Source organism: Bufo gargarizans, chromosome 1 (assembly GCF_014858855.1).
Source record: "Bufo gargarizans isolate SCDJY-AF-19 chromosome 1, ASM1485885v1, whole genome shotgun sequence".
Classification (NCBI taxonomy): domain Eukaryota; kingdom Metazoa; phylum Chordata; class Amphibia; order Anura; family Bufonidae; genus Bufo; species Bufo gargarizans.
Genome location: NC_058080.1, coordinates 614,653,094 through 614,671,951, shown reverse-complemented (window position 1 = coordinate 614,671,951; position 18,858 = coordinate 614,653,094). Strand labels below are relative to the sequence as shown.

Below are 18,858 nucleotides of genomic sequence, written 5' to 3'. Positions count from 1 at the left end.
GCTGCTGACCATTCATAAACCTCTAGCAGAAATAACATAGAGTATTAAGAATAGATGCTCCCAAATTGTTACTACATGGGGAATGCAAGTAGTTACTACAATACACGTCAGGAGAGGTGACGGGTCCTCTTTAAAGCCAGTGACAGTCTTCATGTACATGCTAGTTCTTTTTCCTACAGCAAACTGTTGCCTTCTCGTCACCATACTATGAAGACCAGATCAATTGTATGCTGCAACACAACATTTAAATAAAGTATAACTCATGAAATGATGAAAATGTATCTATGTATCTCCCTCTCTTTCAGATTTAGTAGCAATGCCGGATATCGGCGTTGCCGCAATGGAGAACTGGGGATTAATTACTTTTCAAGAAGCCTCCTTGATGTATGATCCCAAGAACAGGTTCAGCAATTCGAAGGCTTTGACATGTTTGATTGTGGCCCATGAGATAGGACACCAGGCATGTGGTAAAATGTCCCAGATCTTTATTCTTTTCATTGTTACTTCTTAATGTTTTGAATGGAAGGTGATTGCCTAAAACCAAGTGATAACCCAATGATATGCCCTGACCAAAATTACAATGCTCTTTCCTGTAATAAACGCCTTATAACCTTTATTAATTGAATTTGGAAAAAATACATAAAGTAAAAGAGGTTTTCTGAAAAGACTGTGATGGCATATCAGTTTCCTCAGGGCCCCCACTAATCACGAGTATCATGGGGCTCTCTTCAGTTTTTCCCAGCAGCAGTGGCCCTAATGTACCCGCCGCACGCAGAGTGGGGAACTGCTGCACGTTCCTTCATGTTCAGGATTAGGAGAAATCCAACCCCAATGATCAAAATAATATGGTATCTCCTAATAATATGATGCAATATTCTGGCTTGAGAAAGGCTCTTTGTATGAGCTGAAACGTTGCCTCACTGTACCTCATGGGTGAATAAATCACTATTTTTTATCTGGAGTGCTGTCCGGTTTCCTGACTATGATATTGGGTAAGCAGCTACACCCTTGGAGCTAGCACCCGTCATCTTTATTTGTCCAGTGCCGCCATTGTGTTTTCATTCAAAGAGTTTTCTTTATTTTCATGACTATGAAACTTGTAGATTCACACTGAAGGCATCAAAACTATGAATTAACACATGTGGAATTATATACATAACAAAAAAGTGTGAAACAACTGAAAATATGTCATATTCTAGGTTCTTCAAAGTAGCCACCTTTTGCTTTGATTACTGCTTTGCACACTCTTGGCATTCTCTTGATGAGCTTCAAGAGGTAGTCACCTGAAATGGTTTTCACTTCACAGGTGTGCCCTGTCAGGTTTAATAAGTGGGATTTCTTGCCTTATAAATGGGGTTGGGACCATCAGTTGCGTTGTGGAGAAGTCAGGTGGATACACAGCTGATAATCCTACTGAATAGACTGTTAGAATTTGTATTATGGCAAGAAAAAAGCAGCTAAGTAAAGAAAAACGAGTGGCCATCATTACTTTAAGAAATGAAGGTCAGTCAGTCCGAAAAATAAGGAAAACTTTGAAAGTGTCCCCAAGTGCAGTCACAAAAACCATCAAGCGCTACAAAGAAACTAGCTCACATGCAGACCGCCCCAGGAAAGGAAGACCAAGAGTCACCTCTGCTGCGGAGGATAAGTTCATCCGAGTCACCAGCCTCAGAAATCGCAGGTTAACAGCAGCTCAGATTAGAGACCAGGTCAATGCCACACAGAGTTCTAGCAGCAGACACATCTCTAGAACAACTGTTAAGAGGAGACTGTGTGAATCAGGCCTTCATGGTAGAATATCTGCTAGGAAACCACTACTAAGGACAGGCAACAAGCAGAAGAGACTTGTTTGGGCTAAAGAACACAAGGAATGGACATTAGACCAGTGGAAATCTGTGCTTTGGTCTGATGAGTCCAAATTTGAGATCTTTGGTTCCAACCACCGTGTCTGTGTGAGGCAGAAAAGGTGAACGGATGAACTCTACATGCCTGGTTCCCACCGTGAACCATGCAGAAGGAGGTGTGATGGTGTGGGGGTGCTTTGCTGGTGACACTGTTGGGGATTTATTCAAAATTGAAGGCATACTGAACCAGCATGACTACCACAGCATCTTGCAGCGGTATGCTATTCCATCCGGTTTGCGTTTAGTTGGACCATCATTCATTTTTCAACAGGACAATGACCCTAAACACACCTCCAGGCTGTGTAAGGGCTATTTGACCATGAAGGAGAGTGATGGGGTGCTGACCAGATGACCTGGCCTCCACAGTCACCGGACCTGAACCCAATTGAGATGGTTTGGGGTGAGCTGGACCGCAGAGTGAAGGCAAAAGGGCCAACAAGTGCTAAGCATCTTTGGGAACTCATTTCAGGTGACTACCTCTTGAAGCTCATCAAGAGAATGCCAAGAGTGTGCAAAGCAGTAATCAAAGCAAAAGGTGGCTACTTTGAAGAACCTAGAATATGACATATTTTCAGTTGTTTCACACTTTTTTGTTATGTATATAATTCCACATGTGTTAATTCATAGTTTTGATGCCTTCAGTGTGAATCTACAATTTTCATAGTCATGAAAATAAAGAAAACTCTTTGAATGAGAAGGTGTGTCCAAACTTTTGGTCTGTACTGTATATATATTAGTTGTCTGCCAGTATCCCACACAGCCCCACAGCTTCCCCATTAGTATGTATGCTTGACTTCATAGCAGAAGGAAGGATCAAAAATCTACCATGCCCATTACTAACATTTTCCATCAAGAAACAGGGATGCCCCACACACACATTATCCCACCAAAATCAGTGGTACCTGATGACATTAATTTAATGTGTATGGGCAATGTGACACATTTATTATGAAAACTGTGTATATGCAATATGTTGTGTGTTTTTTTTTTTGCAGCTGTAATCATACAATAAATTGTCATTTCTTATTTCTTTCATTTCTAGTGGTTTGGAAATCTTGTTACCATGAAGTGGTGGAATGACATTTGGCTGAATGAAGGATTTGCCTCTTACTTTGAATACATTGGTGCCAGTTTCATTGACCCTAAATTGAAAATGGTAGGCATCATACTTTCAAATCTATGGCAGCCTACCTAAAGAGTTTCTAGGGGAATAAATAGCTGTAACATGGCATAGTGTGCCCTTAATAACAAAGGCATACTCACCTCACTGAGTTTTGTTTCTTGCATAGTTATTTGAGATCTTGGATATAGGACACAAAGATACTTTGAACAGTTATGTGAGGTATGCAAAGTTGCAAAAAGTAGATCAACTTCCTTGTTTTTATTAGCTTTGATGCAGTTTCCATATTTTTCAGCTAGTAGAAGTGGCTAGAGTCATCATTGGGCCTAATTTACATGTCGACGTGAAGGCAATATGGTCAGTGTTTGTGTTGAAGATGTCTGTGAAGGGTCCATCATTGTTCCATCTGTCCATTTTTTGCCATCAGTATTCCACCTGCACTGCTAAGCTGAAAAGGGGATTTCCAGGGCATCCCGTGTCATCAGTGTACTATGTGGTTTTTATCGACCCAGTAAGGCTACATTCACATGACTTTTTCAATGGTCGGTCAATAGCGGCCGTCAAAAAATAGGACCTGACGGACCCCATTGAAATGAAGGACTTAATGCTGGGGCCACTTTGGGGGACATTATGTATACTACAGGTGTTGGGATTAAAATTTAAAAAGCCAATGAAAACCATCAATTTTTTATGGGCCTTTTTACACAGACTTTAAAAACTAATGCAAAATGACCAGACGATCAGAAAATGGATACAAAAATGGTTGAAAAATTGACAGTGTTCGTTTATTATGCAATTTTTTTCATGTGAATGTAGCATAACTTGAATGGGCATGTTTAGTTCACACCACTGACCAAAGTAGTGCATGCTTCCAGTGGAACCACAAGTATGAGTAGAAACACATTAATGGATCTGTGTGCTGTCCGTAGAGAACATGGACAGCAGATGTCTGTGATTTACTGATGTATGAATAAGTCCTTATTGCTGAAACACTTTCTGCATGTACTATCCTTCTATATTTACTCTTATAACAGTGTACATTATTATGTGAGACAGAAACAACCTAGATAGCTGGAATTTAATTTTTCCTTCTGTAAAGTTGTGGTAGAGGCAAAAGAGGAAGCAAATGTGTTGAATGTTGCAGTGTAATGTTAATACATTTGGCATTCCCTGACACCACTGAGAGTTCCATATTTTTTCTAGATTTTAAGGTTACAGAAGTTTAAAAATTAAAGCTGTCAAGTGAACATAAACCTGGTCCTAAAAATGAGATGCTATCTGCTGAGTGTGGATGTTTATTTCAATAAAGAGAAAGGGAGAAGGTGCTGGCAGACCCCTCAGCCAGTACAGTAGCTTCTCTTCTGAGGGAGCAAAGAATTGGCCATGTTTGATCCAACATGCCAGATCTTTTTATTTCCTCATCATCTGCTGTTTAGTGACAGAAGGGAGGTACACATACGCAATAGCACCAACAGATGATGGTAGGTGAAGTAGGTGGCTGCATAGATTGCGATTAAGATGGGGCATAATTTAAGTATGATAGCAACCTGTTGTCTTTAAATTTCTTTGTACAACCCAATTTCTTGATTCTAATGAGCACTTCCATTTTAGTGCAATAATGCAAATCAATGATTGTCCGTTCCACAGATATCAAGCTGAACATCAGTAACTGAGAGTGGTGACAGTACAATCTGAACGCCATATCCGGGACACCAAAATAGCTTGTTCCGTCCTTGTCACAGTAGACATCTTTTCTTACCATAATGGCAAATCTATCTCATAAGTGGGCATGGGTAAAGGATATGGAGGTCTAGGACATGGGATACAGTTTCACCCAGACCCAACTTGTTGGCCACCCACATCGTGCTTCTGTAAGGCACCGTGTTCTTCTCTACAGAGAGTAGGAGAGAGTACATATATAAATGCATTTAGACATGCACTGATTCAGTGGTTTTCTGTATAAATCCATGAGAAGTAGCTCACAGAGAAACTGTATTACCCACCGATACAACATAAAGCTACAATATGGCATTGTGCATGAGAACTTCATTTACAAATTACCCGCACTTAACATCCTGCTGAAATGGAATAATCGACATAATTCTGGTGCACTTAACATTTTCTTCTTTGGTAGACAGCAATAGTCAGCAGTAAAAAATAAAAACATTTTACGTATCCACATTATGGATTATGTCAATGTCCATTAGAAGGGGGTCATGATAACCCCGTTCGTATAAATTTCTGGACTGTTTTTGTACATAATGATACTTTAATCATGAAAATTTAAGATGAAGCTTTTACGTCAGGGGACAATAACAAACAGTATTTGAAGGGGTCACTAAGTGTGTCAAGAGTAACTTTCGGATTCATATTTAAATGTATATTTCTCCTTTGCTGCCTGAAAGACATTTGCTATGGCAGCTTTTTAAAACTATGGTGTTTTTTTTGTTCCCTTTATCATGGCAGGGTGTAGCTTTCTATAGGTTTCCGCAAAAAATAAAAAAGGCATTTACCTCAAAATGGAAATGGTTTTACTGGTATGTGAGAGCCTGGTATAAATATCTTGTGTGCATCATGAAGCAAGCTGTGCCATTTAGAACGTTTCCATTTCCACAAACATCTGAGTAGTGCTCAGGAATTTTTGATAAGTCTCAAAAATGCACAAAAGAATAAGGACATTTTCTCATCTTCTCATTTAGTCTCTAATGTAGAAAAGAGGGATAAAAATGTACGTTGTAGAGATTGAACACTGAGTGGCACAGATTTACTGATTCTGTCTACAATGTACAGTAAGCAGGGTAAACTTAGACCTTCTGTCTAAGCATGCACTACATTTATCACAATGGCTCGTACTGGATGATAAAAATGGTGTGTGGGTAGACACCTTTCTTTAACCCTAAGTTCACACCTGAGCGTTTTACAGCGCGTTCAAACGCGCTATAAAACGCTCAACACGTGAAAACCAATGCTTCCCTATGGCCCTGGTTCACACTTGAGCGTTTTACAGCGCGTTTGAACGCGCTGTAAAACGCCCGACGCATAAACAAGTTCTTGAGCTTTTTTGGGGGCGTTTGTCACGCGTTTTGGCCATAGACTCATTGGACAACACTGCAGTCAATCACAAAAACGCGCGTCAAACGCGCATCTACTATTGCAAAAAATGCGCATAAAAACGCGCGATAAATACGCGCGTAAAACGCGCGTCTCAGAAACGCTCAGGTCTGAACCCAAGGTAAAGGATAACTGTCACACTTAGACCCTAATTTAAATTTTGATATATGTAGTTACTAATAACATGACATTCCAGAATCAGTTACTATTAGACTGACTTACCCCATATTTAATAAGATTCAGCCCTTAGCAACCAGTCTGCATAAAACTGCAATTTCACTATTCAGTTAAGATGGCCGCCACTGCCCTCACCCTGAGGCTAATCCCGCCTGCCCTCACTAGCCAGTAACAATAGCCCCCCAAAAGAGTCAGTAACCAGAGCTCTCCCCTCTAAAGGGTTAATCTTCTGCAGCACAAAGGGGTCCTCTTACCACACGTTGCTTTCATTTATACACTGAGCAGATGGCAGATCTCCCCTCCCTGGTCTGCGCTGCTTCAACTCTGCATTGTCCCAGTCTGCTGAGTGAGGGAGCGTCTGCCAAGCGCAGGGACAGGGAGAAGTGCACACAGCCCAGGCAGCTGCTGGGGAGAACCTGGCTTTAATCATTTACTTACAGTCCCTGGCTGTCAGTAATCTGACCTTGCAGCTGCGTGCTTCTGCGTCCTCCGTCCTTCAACAGATAGACGACCATGCCTAGCAACCTGATTTTAAGCACAGGTAAAAGTAGGCAGTACAGGGAACTAAACTGTGGCATTAAAGGGGTTATCCCATCTTAGACAATGGGGGCATATCGCTAAGATATGCCCCCATTGTCTGATAGGTGCGGGTCCCACCGCTGGGACCCGCACCTATGAGGAGAACGGAGCAGAGAAAGTGGAGGCGGGCGCACTGCGCATGCGCAGCAGCCCTCCGTTCATTTCTATGGAGCCGCCGAAAATAGCCGTCGGCCATGGGGCTATTTTCGTCGGCCCCATAGAAATGAATGGGAGCGTTGGCCACGCATGTGCGGTGCGCTCCCATTCACTTCAATGGGAGAGGCGGGGAGCTGCGCCTGGTGGTGGTCGGACCCTGGGAAACCCGGGGTCCTCCAGCCACAACTCTCCCCGGCTCCGTTCTCGTTATAGGTGCGGGTCCCAGAGGTGGGACCCACACCTATCAGACAATGGGGGCATATCCTTGCGATATGCCCCCATTGTCTAAGATGGGATAACCCCTTTAAGGGGTAATTGAATACACAGTGAAAAGTTGACATAGGGCCACCAAGGAGATATTAATCACCACAATCCAATACTCAAAAAAATAAAATGAATACAACAGTTTATACTTTAACTCTTTGGTCGCTTTATGCCAAATTGTTGGTGCTTTATGGCATCTTAAAGGGCATCTGTCAGCAGATTTGTACCTATGACACTGGCTGACCTGTTATTCAAATGAGCCTCTAGGAGCAACGAGGATATTGCCATTACACCTAGAAGCTCAGCTCTCTCTGCAACAGCTGCACCCTCTGCACTTTAAATGATGGGGCCAGGCAGTGAAAATATAATATAATACCTGGCCCCATCAATCAAAGTGCAGAGGGTGCAGCAAAGAAAGCAGAGCCTCTAGGTGTTACTGCAACGCCCCATTGCTCCTAGAAGCTCATTTGCATATATTAAAACATCCTTTTTGTGGGCACATATGAACATGGGACCAACACAGATGTCTTCAGCTGCCAAGCGCACATGTAACAGGTCAGCCAGTGTCATGGGTATAAATCTGCTGACAGATGCCCTTTAAGCTATAAGCCTTGCCCCTTACTGCCAGGCCATGCCCCCTATCGAGTAAGGCATTGTGAATTAGTCTTTTTGGCTTCATAAATATGTCTAAAACATACAACATTCTGTTTCAGACGTGTGTCAAGTTTTGGTATATTTTACACCAATTCCTAGGCACAACCACATTAATAACATTTGCCTCTTTTGATAGAATCATTTAAAAAAAAAACTTTATAATTTTGAAAGATCATGTACAGAGTTTTTTTCCTCAAAATTATTGTTCCTACCAAATGATCAGAATTTTTCTTTCACTCAATAAAACATCTGTTAATAATCATGCTGGGCTGGTCTTATTAGAGGATCTGTTGGTCAGTCCAGGTTCTGACAGAATAATAAGCCCCTAAAATAGCCATGCCCCAGAGGTTCAGTAGAATACAGCCCAATTTTGAGCTCACTTTGGGGACAATCACTTGCCACCAGGGTCTGTTTCTAATGGGATGATTCAGACATAACATATTAGACCTCATTGATGATATAATGTCCTATGTGTGTAATGATAACAAAGTTCATGATGCAGTTAAAAGTGGATGTGCATTTATGGTAACTAGACAGAGGATGGGCCTCAGAATAATTTCTCTAGTGGACCCTAAGTACCTCAGTCCAACACCTTGTAAAAGTTTACTCTGCAGTTGATGGAGTTTTTATTTTATGGCAAAAATAAACGTAGAGCCTGCAAGATCGTGAAATACAACTGAAAACCTAAAGAGGTTGTATGAGATTAGAACAATCTACTAGAAATAGCACCCCTCTTGTCCACTAACTTGATCCTTAATACTGGACACAGCCCATAAATGTGGTAGGCACTGTTTCTAGAAGATAGCAGCATAGTTTTATTTTCCTCATTGTCACCTTAAAGAGGCCCCTTCACCAACCATAAAATGCAAGCATAATGTTATAGAGCAGGAGAAGCTGAGCAGACTGATATATAGTTTTCAGGGAAAATATTCAGTAAAACTTGTATTTCATTCACTTAAATATCATTTTTTTCTGACTTTAGTTGTACACGGGTACAGTTGTATATTACTAGGGTAATATACATTTATAACCTTTTGGGTAAGGGATATAGGACTGTAAATCTAATATCTATAGGGCCTGACTGATTCTTGACCAGTCACTACTCCTTTTGTAAAGCTCCATTTACATGGCTAGATGATCAGGTCAATTATTGGGAATGAACATTCGTATAGGTGCTGATTCCCAATAATTGGTCTGTTTAAATGAGCTGGCTGCCAGCTGACAAATGAGCAGATATCATCATTTGTTAGCAGCAACTTTTAATCCATCTGAAAATGAGCAGTTAAGTGCACTGAGGGCGGGCCCAGCCACTCTGTGCACCATTGCACATCCTGCTTCATTCTGCTCGCCCCTCCCTCTTATTCTTGATTGGCAGGACTATGCCTGGCCCCGTCAACCAAGAAGAAGAGAGAGGGGATGACAGAGTGAATTAAAAGTACTTCTAAAGAATAAAGCAACAGATTGCTAAGTGAAAGTTGCCATTAGCTGAACTAGCCCTACAAGGCATTGTACCGGGTTTAACAGTGAATTTCATGGTGACAGACTCCCTTTTAACTGTGTAGGGAAGAAGGATCATAGTAACGATTGTTTGTCCCCATACAGAGGGAATGACTGGTGCATTTAAAAGCAGCTACCAAGTGGTCAGTGATCATTCTATCGCTGTTCATTCCGGATCACTGCCCCAGTGTATTAGTTTGTGTAAATTGACCCTTAAAGAGGTTGTTCCATCAGGGACATTGATGGTATATCACTAGAAGATGCCATCATATAGGTGCATTTTTCACCTCTAGGACGCACTATCTCCAGAACAGGGGCCCCAACATGAAGGAAAGCTCACTGCGCTAGCATGGCTTGCTCTCCATTCGGAGTTCCAAAAACAGCCAGGGCTCGGCACATTTCAGAAGTCTGATAGCGGAGAATGGAGTGTGATTGCACGTGTGGCTGCTCTCCCTGCACTTCAGGAGCCCGGTTCTGGAGGTAGGAGCAGGTCCCACAGGTGGGACAAGCACCTATCTGACATTAATGGCATATCCTAGCAATATGCTATCAATGTCCCTGATGGGAATACCCCTTTTAGCTGTGCCAGAGGTGTGTAGCATCTCCTTCCCTTCCTTTGGTTTATGGAAATAATATGCATGCGATTGGGTAAAACATTAGGACCGATAGTGTTTAGCCACTTTTTATATTTAAATTTAGATCTTTTATAACACATATCACAAATCATTTCTTACTGTACAAAATGTGAGGCTAGTTCCCATTTAACTAGATTTTTGTAGATTGATTGCTTTTTTATTTTACCTGTAAATAAAGCACATGCTTGATATAATCTACAGTGACGAGTATGCATTGATGTCTAAATATGCACTTTCACTATATTTTAATGTTTGCAGAATGAGCTATTTATGCTGCACAATTTGCTAAACATTTTTGAAGGAGACACCCGGGCGTCCGCAAGACCTGTATCCATTGAAGAAAAAGAAATCAATAATGTGGAGCTTATAGAACCATTATTTGATGAATTCTCCTACAACAAGGTAACACTATTTCTTTCAGATTTAGAATGAAAACTCGTTCTCCACGCAGTTATGGGTCCCACAACCTTAAGATGTTTAATATATATCCTATGGATATTCCAGAAATGCAACAGCATTCATGTGGATTTTTTTAGTTTTAAGCAAAATTGAATTATTTTGAGCATAAATCAAAGCCTTTTTACCGTACAAACGATATTTAACCCCCGTAGTGACCACCCATACGTCTTTTTACGGCGGTCACTAAAGGCCTTAGTCTGGGCTGCTGCCTTTTCACAGTTGCCCAGTCTAAGCACTGAAAGGGTCTAGAGCGGGGGGGGGGGGGGGGGGGGGGGCTCGGTTCTAAAAAAAAAGCTTTTTTTGCAAAAGGTAAAATCTCCTACACATGTTTAGTATCTCTGTGTCTATAACGACCAACACTACACACAAATATCATGTAAAGTATCCCCTACACTAGTGAACGCCATAAAAAAAATTGGCAGCATTGCTTATTTTTGCTTAGTCGCCTCCAAAAACTATAATAACAAGCGATCAAAAAACGTTATTTATCCCAAAATGATACTACTAAAAACTATAACTCGTCCTGCAAAAATTATGCCCTCACACAACTCCATGGAAAGAAAAATATAAACGTTATGGTTCTTGGGAGGCCGCAATGCAAAAATATTTTCTTCTTTTTAAAAAAAAAAGGGGTTTTATTGCACAAAAGTAGTAAAACGTAAAAAAAAATAAGATAAAGATATTTTATTTATGCCAAAAGATTAATGCCGCAACATTTATAACGTAAAAACTCAGTAGCAGTATTGCTGTTTTTTACCATCTCCCCCCAGAAAGAGTTAATAAAAGTTAATTAGAAAGTTATATGTACCCCCAAAATGGCACCATTAAAAACTACAACTTGTTCTGCAAAAAAGTAGCACTCATAGAGCTACATAAACGGAAAAATAAAAAAGTTATATCTCTTGGAAGGTGACGATGAAATAAATGAAGAAAAACGCTTGGTCAGTAAGGCTCAAAACAGGCTGGTCACTAAGGGGTTAATTCATTGTGCTATTAAGTGTTGCAGAAAATGTCATACCTGCAGATAATAAAGCAGACCTCCCCTTTCACCACAGGCAGCTGCTCTAATCCGAATGGCTTCATCCTTCCTGACTGAGATACTCTTCCTCAAGGGGATCAGCGTGAGTTTAGAAAATCATTTTTGGAATTTATGAACTTTTGGCAATATACAGTAAGACTAGACAGGCACATCTGATTCATTGATACTACATGGATCTCTCTTACCGCCTCAAGAAGTAATGACCTTCCATTTGTCTCATCACAGTCATACTTGAAGAAATTTTCATTCTCAAATGCTGACCAGGATGGTTTGTGGAATCATTTACAAATGGTACTTTTTTTCTATTTCTTCACCAGTGCAACATGCATAAAATATTCAATGTCACTATTGGTTATTAATATTTACTAACATATCAGATGTTGTATTGTATGCCAAATGAGAAACTACATTCACTTAAAGGGGTTCTCCAAAGATAGACATTTCTAGCATATTGGTCAGACCTTCCTCAATCCCAATAAGGAGATGTCTAGTCCTCTGTTACCAAGAGAGAAGTGGCCATGCATGCTTATCTATAGAGTTATCTATTAAAGGGGTTATCCCATTATTAATGTAAAAAAATTTAATCAGACATCGTATAGTACATGACAATCTCTTTCTAACAAAGCTAGAACCAGCCCTGTACCTCACATGGATCCAGAGATCTCCCCATTCATTGCTCTGCTAGATTTATATGAAGCTGAATGCTCAGGGGAGTGTCTTTTCTGCTGCAGCTCAGGGGGAGTGTCTCAGCTCTCCCTATCACAGCTCAGGAGGTGTGTCCATACTCTCCCTATCACAGCTCAGGAGGTGTGTCCATGCTCTCCCTATCCCAGCTCAGGAGTTGTGTCCATGCTCTCCCTATCACAGCTCAGGAGGTGTGTCCATGCTCTCCCTATCACAGCTCAGGAGGCAGTTGAAGGATGAAACTGAGCATGTGTGGCCTTCTCAGTGAGCAAAGAAAGAAATAATAACAAAAACAAACAAAGTAGCGCTATACAGATACAGTACATTGTATTGAATAAATCAGTGGCTGTGCAACATTTTTAATTACATGCAATTACAAAAGTATTCAGATTCATAGTTTTCATGGGACAACCCCTTTAATGATAAAAGCAGTTATGGAGTATAATCGCATGTCCACTGAACCCCGTGGAACAAGGAACCGGTCACTCACGTTATTCAGACCTTTTTTTGGTATATGAAATACAGTGTATAATGAATACATATCTTTTAATACAGTATATAAATCCTCTATTCAGACTTATAATATGAACACCTAATATGAAATGACTGAATGTATTAGTAGCTGAAAGTCATTTGGTGAAATGTTAATGAAAATGAAAGCAGTGCACAATGCCAGGCAGGGGTCCTCTTAGCTAACAACATTTCACTGTTTATAGAGTGTCCATTTTCTGTATACATGATTTGTTACTGCCATATTGTAATGAAATTAAAAGGGGTTATCCAGGAAATGATAATGATGACCTACCCTCAGGATCACATTGGCACAGTGCCGTACATTGTATAGCGGCTGTGCTTGGTATTGCAGCTAAGCCCCATTCACTTCAATGGGACTGAGCTGCAACTAGGCCATGTGACCAATGTACGGTGATGTGACATGGCCTAGGAAGAGGCTATAATGTGTATATATATATATATTTTTTAATATATATATATATATATATATATATATATATATACAGTACAGACCAAAAGTTTGGACACACCTTCTCATTCAAAGAGTTTTCTTTATTTTCATGACTATGAAAATTATAGATTCACACTGATTCACACTGAAGGCATCAAAACTATGAATTAACACATGTGGAATTATATACATAACAAAAAAGTGTGAAACAACTGAAAATATGTCATATTCTAGGTTCTTCAAAGTAGCCACCTTTTGCTTTGATTACTCTTGGTTTCTCTTGATGAGCTTCAAGAGGTAGTCACCTGAAATAGTCTTCCAACAGTCTTGAAGGAGTTCCCAGAGATGCTTAGCACTTGTTGGCCCTTTTGCCTTCACTCTGCGGTCCAGCTCACCCCAAACCATCTCGATTGGGTTCAGGTCCGGTGACTGTGGAGGCCAGGTCATCTGGCGCAGCACCCCATCACTCTGCTTCATGGTCAAATAGCCCTTACACAGCCTGGAGGTGTGTTTGGGGTCATTGTCCTGTTGAAAAATAAATGATGGTCCAACTAAACACAAACCGGATGGAATAGCATGCCGTTGCAAGATGCTGTGGTAGCCATGCTGGTTCAGTATGCCTTCAATTTTGAATAAATCCCCAACAGTGTCACTAGCAAAGCACCCCCACACCATCACACCTCCTCCTCCATGCATCACCAGGCATGTAGAGTCCATCCGTTCACCTTTTCTGCGTCGCACAAAGACACGGTGGTTGGAACCAAAGATCTCAAATTTGGACTCATCAGACCAAAGCACAGATTTCCACTGGTCTAATGTCCATTCCTTGTGTTCTTTAGCCCAAACAAGTCTCTTCTGCTTGTTGCCTGTCCTTAGCAGTCGTTTCCTAGCAGATATTCTACCATGAAGGCCTGATTCACACAGTCTCCTCTTAACAGTTGTTCTAGAGATGTGTCTGCTGCTAGAACTCTGTGTGGCATTGACCTGGTCTCTAATCTGAGCTGCTGTTAACCTGCGATTTCTGAGGCTGGTGACTCGGATGAACTTATCCTCCGCAGCAGAGGTGACTCTTGGTCTTCCTTTCCTGGGGCGGTCCGCATGTGAGCCAGTTTCTTTGTAGCGCTTGATGGTTTTTGTGACTGCACTTGGGGACACTTTTAAAGTTTTCCCAATTTTTCAGACTGACTGACCTTCATTTCTTAAAGTAATGATGGCCACTCGTTTTTCTTTACTTAGCTGCTTTTTTCTTGCCATAATACAAATTCTAACAGTCTATTCAGTAGGACTATCAGCTGTGTATCCACCTGACTTCTCCACAACGCAACTGATGGTCCCAACCCCATTTATAAGGCAAGAAGTCCTACTTATTAAACCTGACAGGGCACACCTGTGAAGTGAAAACCATTTCAGATGGCTACCTCTTGAAGCTCATCAAGAGAATGCCAAGAGTGTGCAAAGCAGTAATCAAAGCAAAATGTGGCTACTCTGAAGACCCTAGAATATGACATATTTTCAGTTGTTTCACACTTTTTTGTTATGTATATAATTCCACATGTGTTAATTCATAGTTTTGATGCCTTCAGTGTGAATCTACAATTTTCATAGTCATGAAAATAAAGAAAACTCTTTGAATGAGAAGGTGTGTCCAAACTTTTGGTCTGTACTGTATATATATATAGTGGGGTTTTGCTCTGGTAGATAGGGTAAGCGGGCGCAGTACAGAGGCAAAATCCAAGTACTCAAACGTCAGTGTTTATTCACACTTGAGGCAATTGCACAAAACAGCACGTAACTTTGCAGTCTTAATGTTAATTCACACACAATGTAAATTTCATATAACACAAGTCACCTTGCTGGCAATTCTGTCTGCAGTAGTCCACAGCAGGCTTTAGGGGGCCTGTTTCCCCAGCATGCGACTCTCAGCCGTCCAGCACGGCAAAAACCCTCAGATCCCCAAAACAGAGAAATCTCTGCTGAGCCCAGTTGCCTATTCAAGGACAGCCAGGTGCTGCCAAAACCCGGATCGGCATTTAAACCCCGGTCCGGTATTTGACCTCACCTGGCTGGAAACCAGCCCAGCCGCACATACTGGGAGGAAAATACCTGCCTTGCCAGACACAACCCCTCACTGTGTCACATACCCCCCCTTTGTTCAACCCTGAGGGGATGGACACACGCTAGACAATGCACCCGGGACAGGGCATCTGCGTTTCCCTGCAAGCGGCCTGCTCTGTGTTCTACCGAGAACTTAAAGTTCTGCAGAGACAAAAAACATCTGGTGACCCGGGCATTCCTGTCTTTGGCCCGGCTCATCCACTTGAGAAGGGAGTGATCAGTAGTGATGGACGGACATCTGCCGGGACGGTTCGCGAATGCTATCAAATGTTCGCGAACCGCAAGTTTGCGGCGGTTCCAGTTCATTTTAATTGCAAGCGAACCTGAAAAACCTTCAGCTCATATTTGCAGCCAAGAAATAATTACTAGAAGTGCACAAATAGTCCCACAACATGGACAGTGACATACCAGATGTATTATTCAAATTTGCAATCTCCATTCACTATTTTTTTCAATGCAAAATATCGGCAATATAATTTTTGCGTACACGCATGCGCAAATGCACTATACAGTACCCAAATGCACTATAAAGAAAGTATATTGGTATATAACACCCCGCTTCAATCAGTTTTTGGGGGGGGGGACTGGTATATTACACCAGTAGAAATTATTTGTTCCAATAACGCTGGTCCCTCTATATACCTGCAGTATTGCAGCAGAACCGCACACAACTGCCGAACAATACAAATGCACTATAATATATTTTCTAACATAGAAAGTATATTATAACATTGTACAAGGAAGGCAATTCATTAGAATATACATAAAGATAAAACATAACCTTTAATAATGTTACTATGAGGGTCCATTCACAAGTCCGTAAGTGTTTTGCGGATCTGCAAAACACGGACACTGGCAATGTGCATTCCGCAATTTGCGGACCGCACATCGCCGGCACTATAATAGAAAATGCCTAATCTTGTCTATTTTTTTGCCGAAACAGAAGCACGGATGCAGAAGTGCGGATCCGCAAATGCGGATGTGGACAGCACATTCCGGCCCAATTGAAAATTAATGGGCCTGCAGATTGGATGCGGACCCATTTTGCAGACGTGTGAATGGAAAAGCTATCCCTCAAAATGAAAATAAATTTAATTATTAAAGTTAAGGCTAATTTCACACCTGCGTTAGGTGTGGATCCGTCTGGTATCTGCACAGATGGATCCGCACCTATAAATACAAACGATGGTATTCGTTCAGTACGGATCCGTCTGCATAACTTAGTAAAAAAAAGTCTAAGTCTAAGTGTAAGTCAAACAGATCTGTCCTGACTTTACATTTAAAGTCAATGGGGGACGGATCCGTTTACAATTGCACCATATATGTGTCAATGCAAAAGGATCCGTCCCCATTGACTTACATTGTAAGTCAATGGGAATGGATCCTTTTACACTGCAAGCTGCAAGCAGCATTTTGGTGTCCGCCTCCAGAGCGGAATGGAGGCAGAATGGAGCCAAACTGATGCATTCTGAATGGATCCGCATCCATTCAGAATGCATTGGGGCTAAACTGATCTGTTTGGGGCCGCTTGTGAGAGCCTTGAAACGGATCTCACAGGCGGACCCTAAAACGGCAGTGTGAAAGTAGCCTAAGCAAAAAGCATAGATGTGGTAGGAAATAACAAGTGCTCAGCGGCACTAAATCAGGTGCTCGGCGGCACCAAATCAGAAACCATATGTCCTACCACAATCCGGGGGGTTCCAGTGCACATCCATGAATCCTGGAGGGAAAGCAAAAAACCTCTATTCCTGGGCTAGATGATGATGTGGTATTGAAGGACAGGGTGGGCAAAGAACTGTCCCTGATATTGCCCTACAGGGGGGTGCTATTCTGGCCCTGATAGCCTAACCACAAACCACCCGCCCTGATAAGAGTGACCCTGTCTGGAACCTTACCCTATATAAAAATGGCCTTAGTAAGCCCCTAGCCCCTAGGCCCCTGACTTACAGGTGATCACTATATAGATCTATATGTTTTTGACTCATTATAAAAGTATATTATAAGTATATCGCACACCTCTGTGTATCACACCTATCGATAGCACACCTATACCAGTCCTTAAAAAGACTTTTGTTGCCCTATTAGCTAGCGTTTGGTGTTCCTAACAGCCTATCCCTGCTCCACACAGAAACCTCTTGCTACACTGGCAAAACACTAAATATAAAATGGCGGCCAGATCAGGTTTATTTAAAAGGTAAGGGGTATGTCCATGTGCTGAAACGTCTCAATTGGCTGTCCTGTACCACCTGATGGATGTGTCATGGATCAAAGTTCTTTACAATGTAAAAGAATATGGCGGGCGCGAATATCTCCATATGTTCACATGTTCGGTGAATCGCGAACACGCAAAGTTCGCCGCAAAATCGACCGTCGGGCGAACCGCAAGGCCATCTCTAGTGATCGTCACTAGGCGGAACTTTCTCCCCAACAAATAGTAGCAGAGAGACTCGAGTGCCAACTTAATAGCCAGGCACTCTCTCTCCACTATACTGTACCTGGTTTCGGCTGAGGTGAGCTTGCGGCTTAGGAAAACAACGGGATGCTCCTCCCCGTTGACTTCCTGAGACAGTACAGCACCGAGGCCTACTTCGGAGGCATCCGTTTGTACCACGAACTCCCTCTTGAAGTCGGGCGTCACCAAAACCGATGACCCACACAAGGCCGACTTCAAAGCGGCAAAAGCCTCTTCCACCCGATCATCCCAGCGAATCATCACTGATTTTCGGCCCTTCAAGAGCCCTTTCAAGGGCGCGGCTAGAGTAGCAAAGTGGGGACCAAAGCTCATGTAATAGCCCACCATTCCCAGGAATGACTTTATTTGCATAGTGGTGACAGTTTGCGGCCAATTCCGTATCGCCTCTATTTTGTTTACTTGGGGTTTGATGACTCCGCACCCTATGACATACCCCAGGTACTTCGTCTCTTCTAACCGTATCGCACATTTTTGGGGGTTAGCGGTTAGGCCAGCTTTCCGAAAGGAGTCCACTACAGCCTGCACTTTGGGTAGGTGACTTTCCCAGTTGGTACTGTGGATGAAAATATCGTCCAGGTAAGCCGAAGCATACCGACAATGTGGACGAAGCATGATGTTCATTAGTCGCTAAAAAGTGGCGGGAGCGCTATGCAGACCAAAGGGTAAGACCTTATATTGATACAGCACCTCAGGTGTGATGAACGCAGTTTTCTCTTTGGCAGCCTCCGTTAAGGGCACCTGCCAGTACCCTTTCATGAGGTCCAAAACAGAAAAATACCGGTCTTGTCCTAACCTCTCAATAAGCTCATCCACCCAGGGCATGGGATACGCATTAAGTTTGAAAACCTCGTTAAGTTTTCGAAAGTCGTTACAAAACTGTAACGTCCCATCCGGCTTGGGTATCAATACTATAGGACTTGCCCACTCACTTTTTGACTCCTCAATGACGTCTAGCTGCAACATTAGCTGCACCTCTTCCGATATTGCTTGCCGGTATGGTTTTAATTGGACTTTTGCCTGAGGCTCA

At 42.0% G+C, this 18,858-nt stretch overlaps 1 protein-coding gene across 1 annotated transcript in view; it reads left to right on the top strand.

Moving 5' to 3' along the window:
• Positions 1 to 18,858, top strand: part of LVRN (laeverin) — a 123,545-nt gene that overhangs the window by 59,784 nt on the left and 44,903 nt on the right. Inside the window, exons 5-9 of the mRNA XM_044275909.1 lie at positions 306 to 460; positions 2,947 to 3,060; positions 10,356 to 10,499; positions 11,612 to 11,677; positions 11,821 to 11,886. Of these exons, the coding sequence (XP_044131844.1) occupies positions 306 to 460; positions 2,947 to 3,060; positions 10,356 to 10,499; positions 11,612 to 11,677; positions 11,821 to 11,886 (545 nt within the window). The remainder of the gene's footprint in view (positions 1 to 305; positions 461 to 2,946; positions 3,061 to 10,355; positions 10,500 to 11,611; positions 11,678 to 11,820; positions 11,887 to 18,858) is intronic.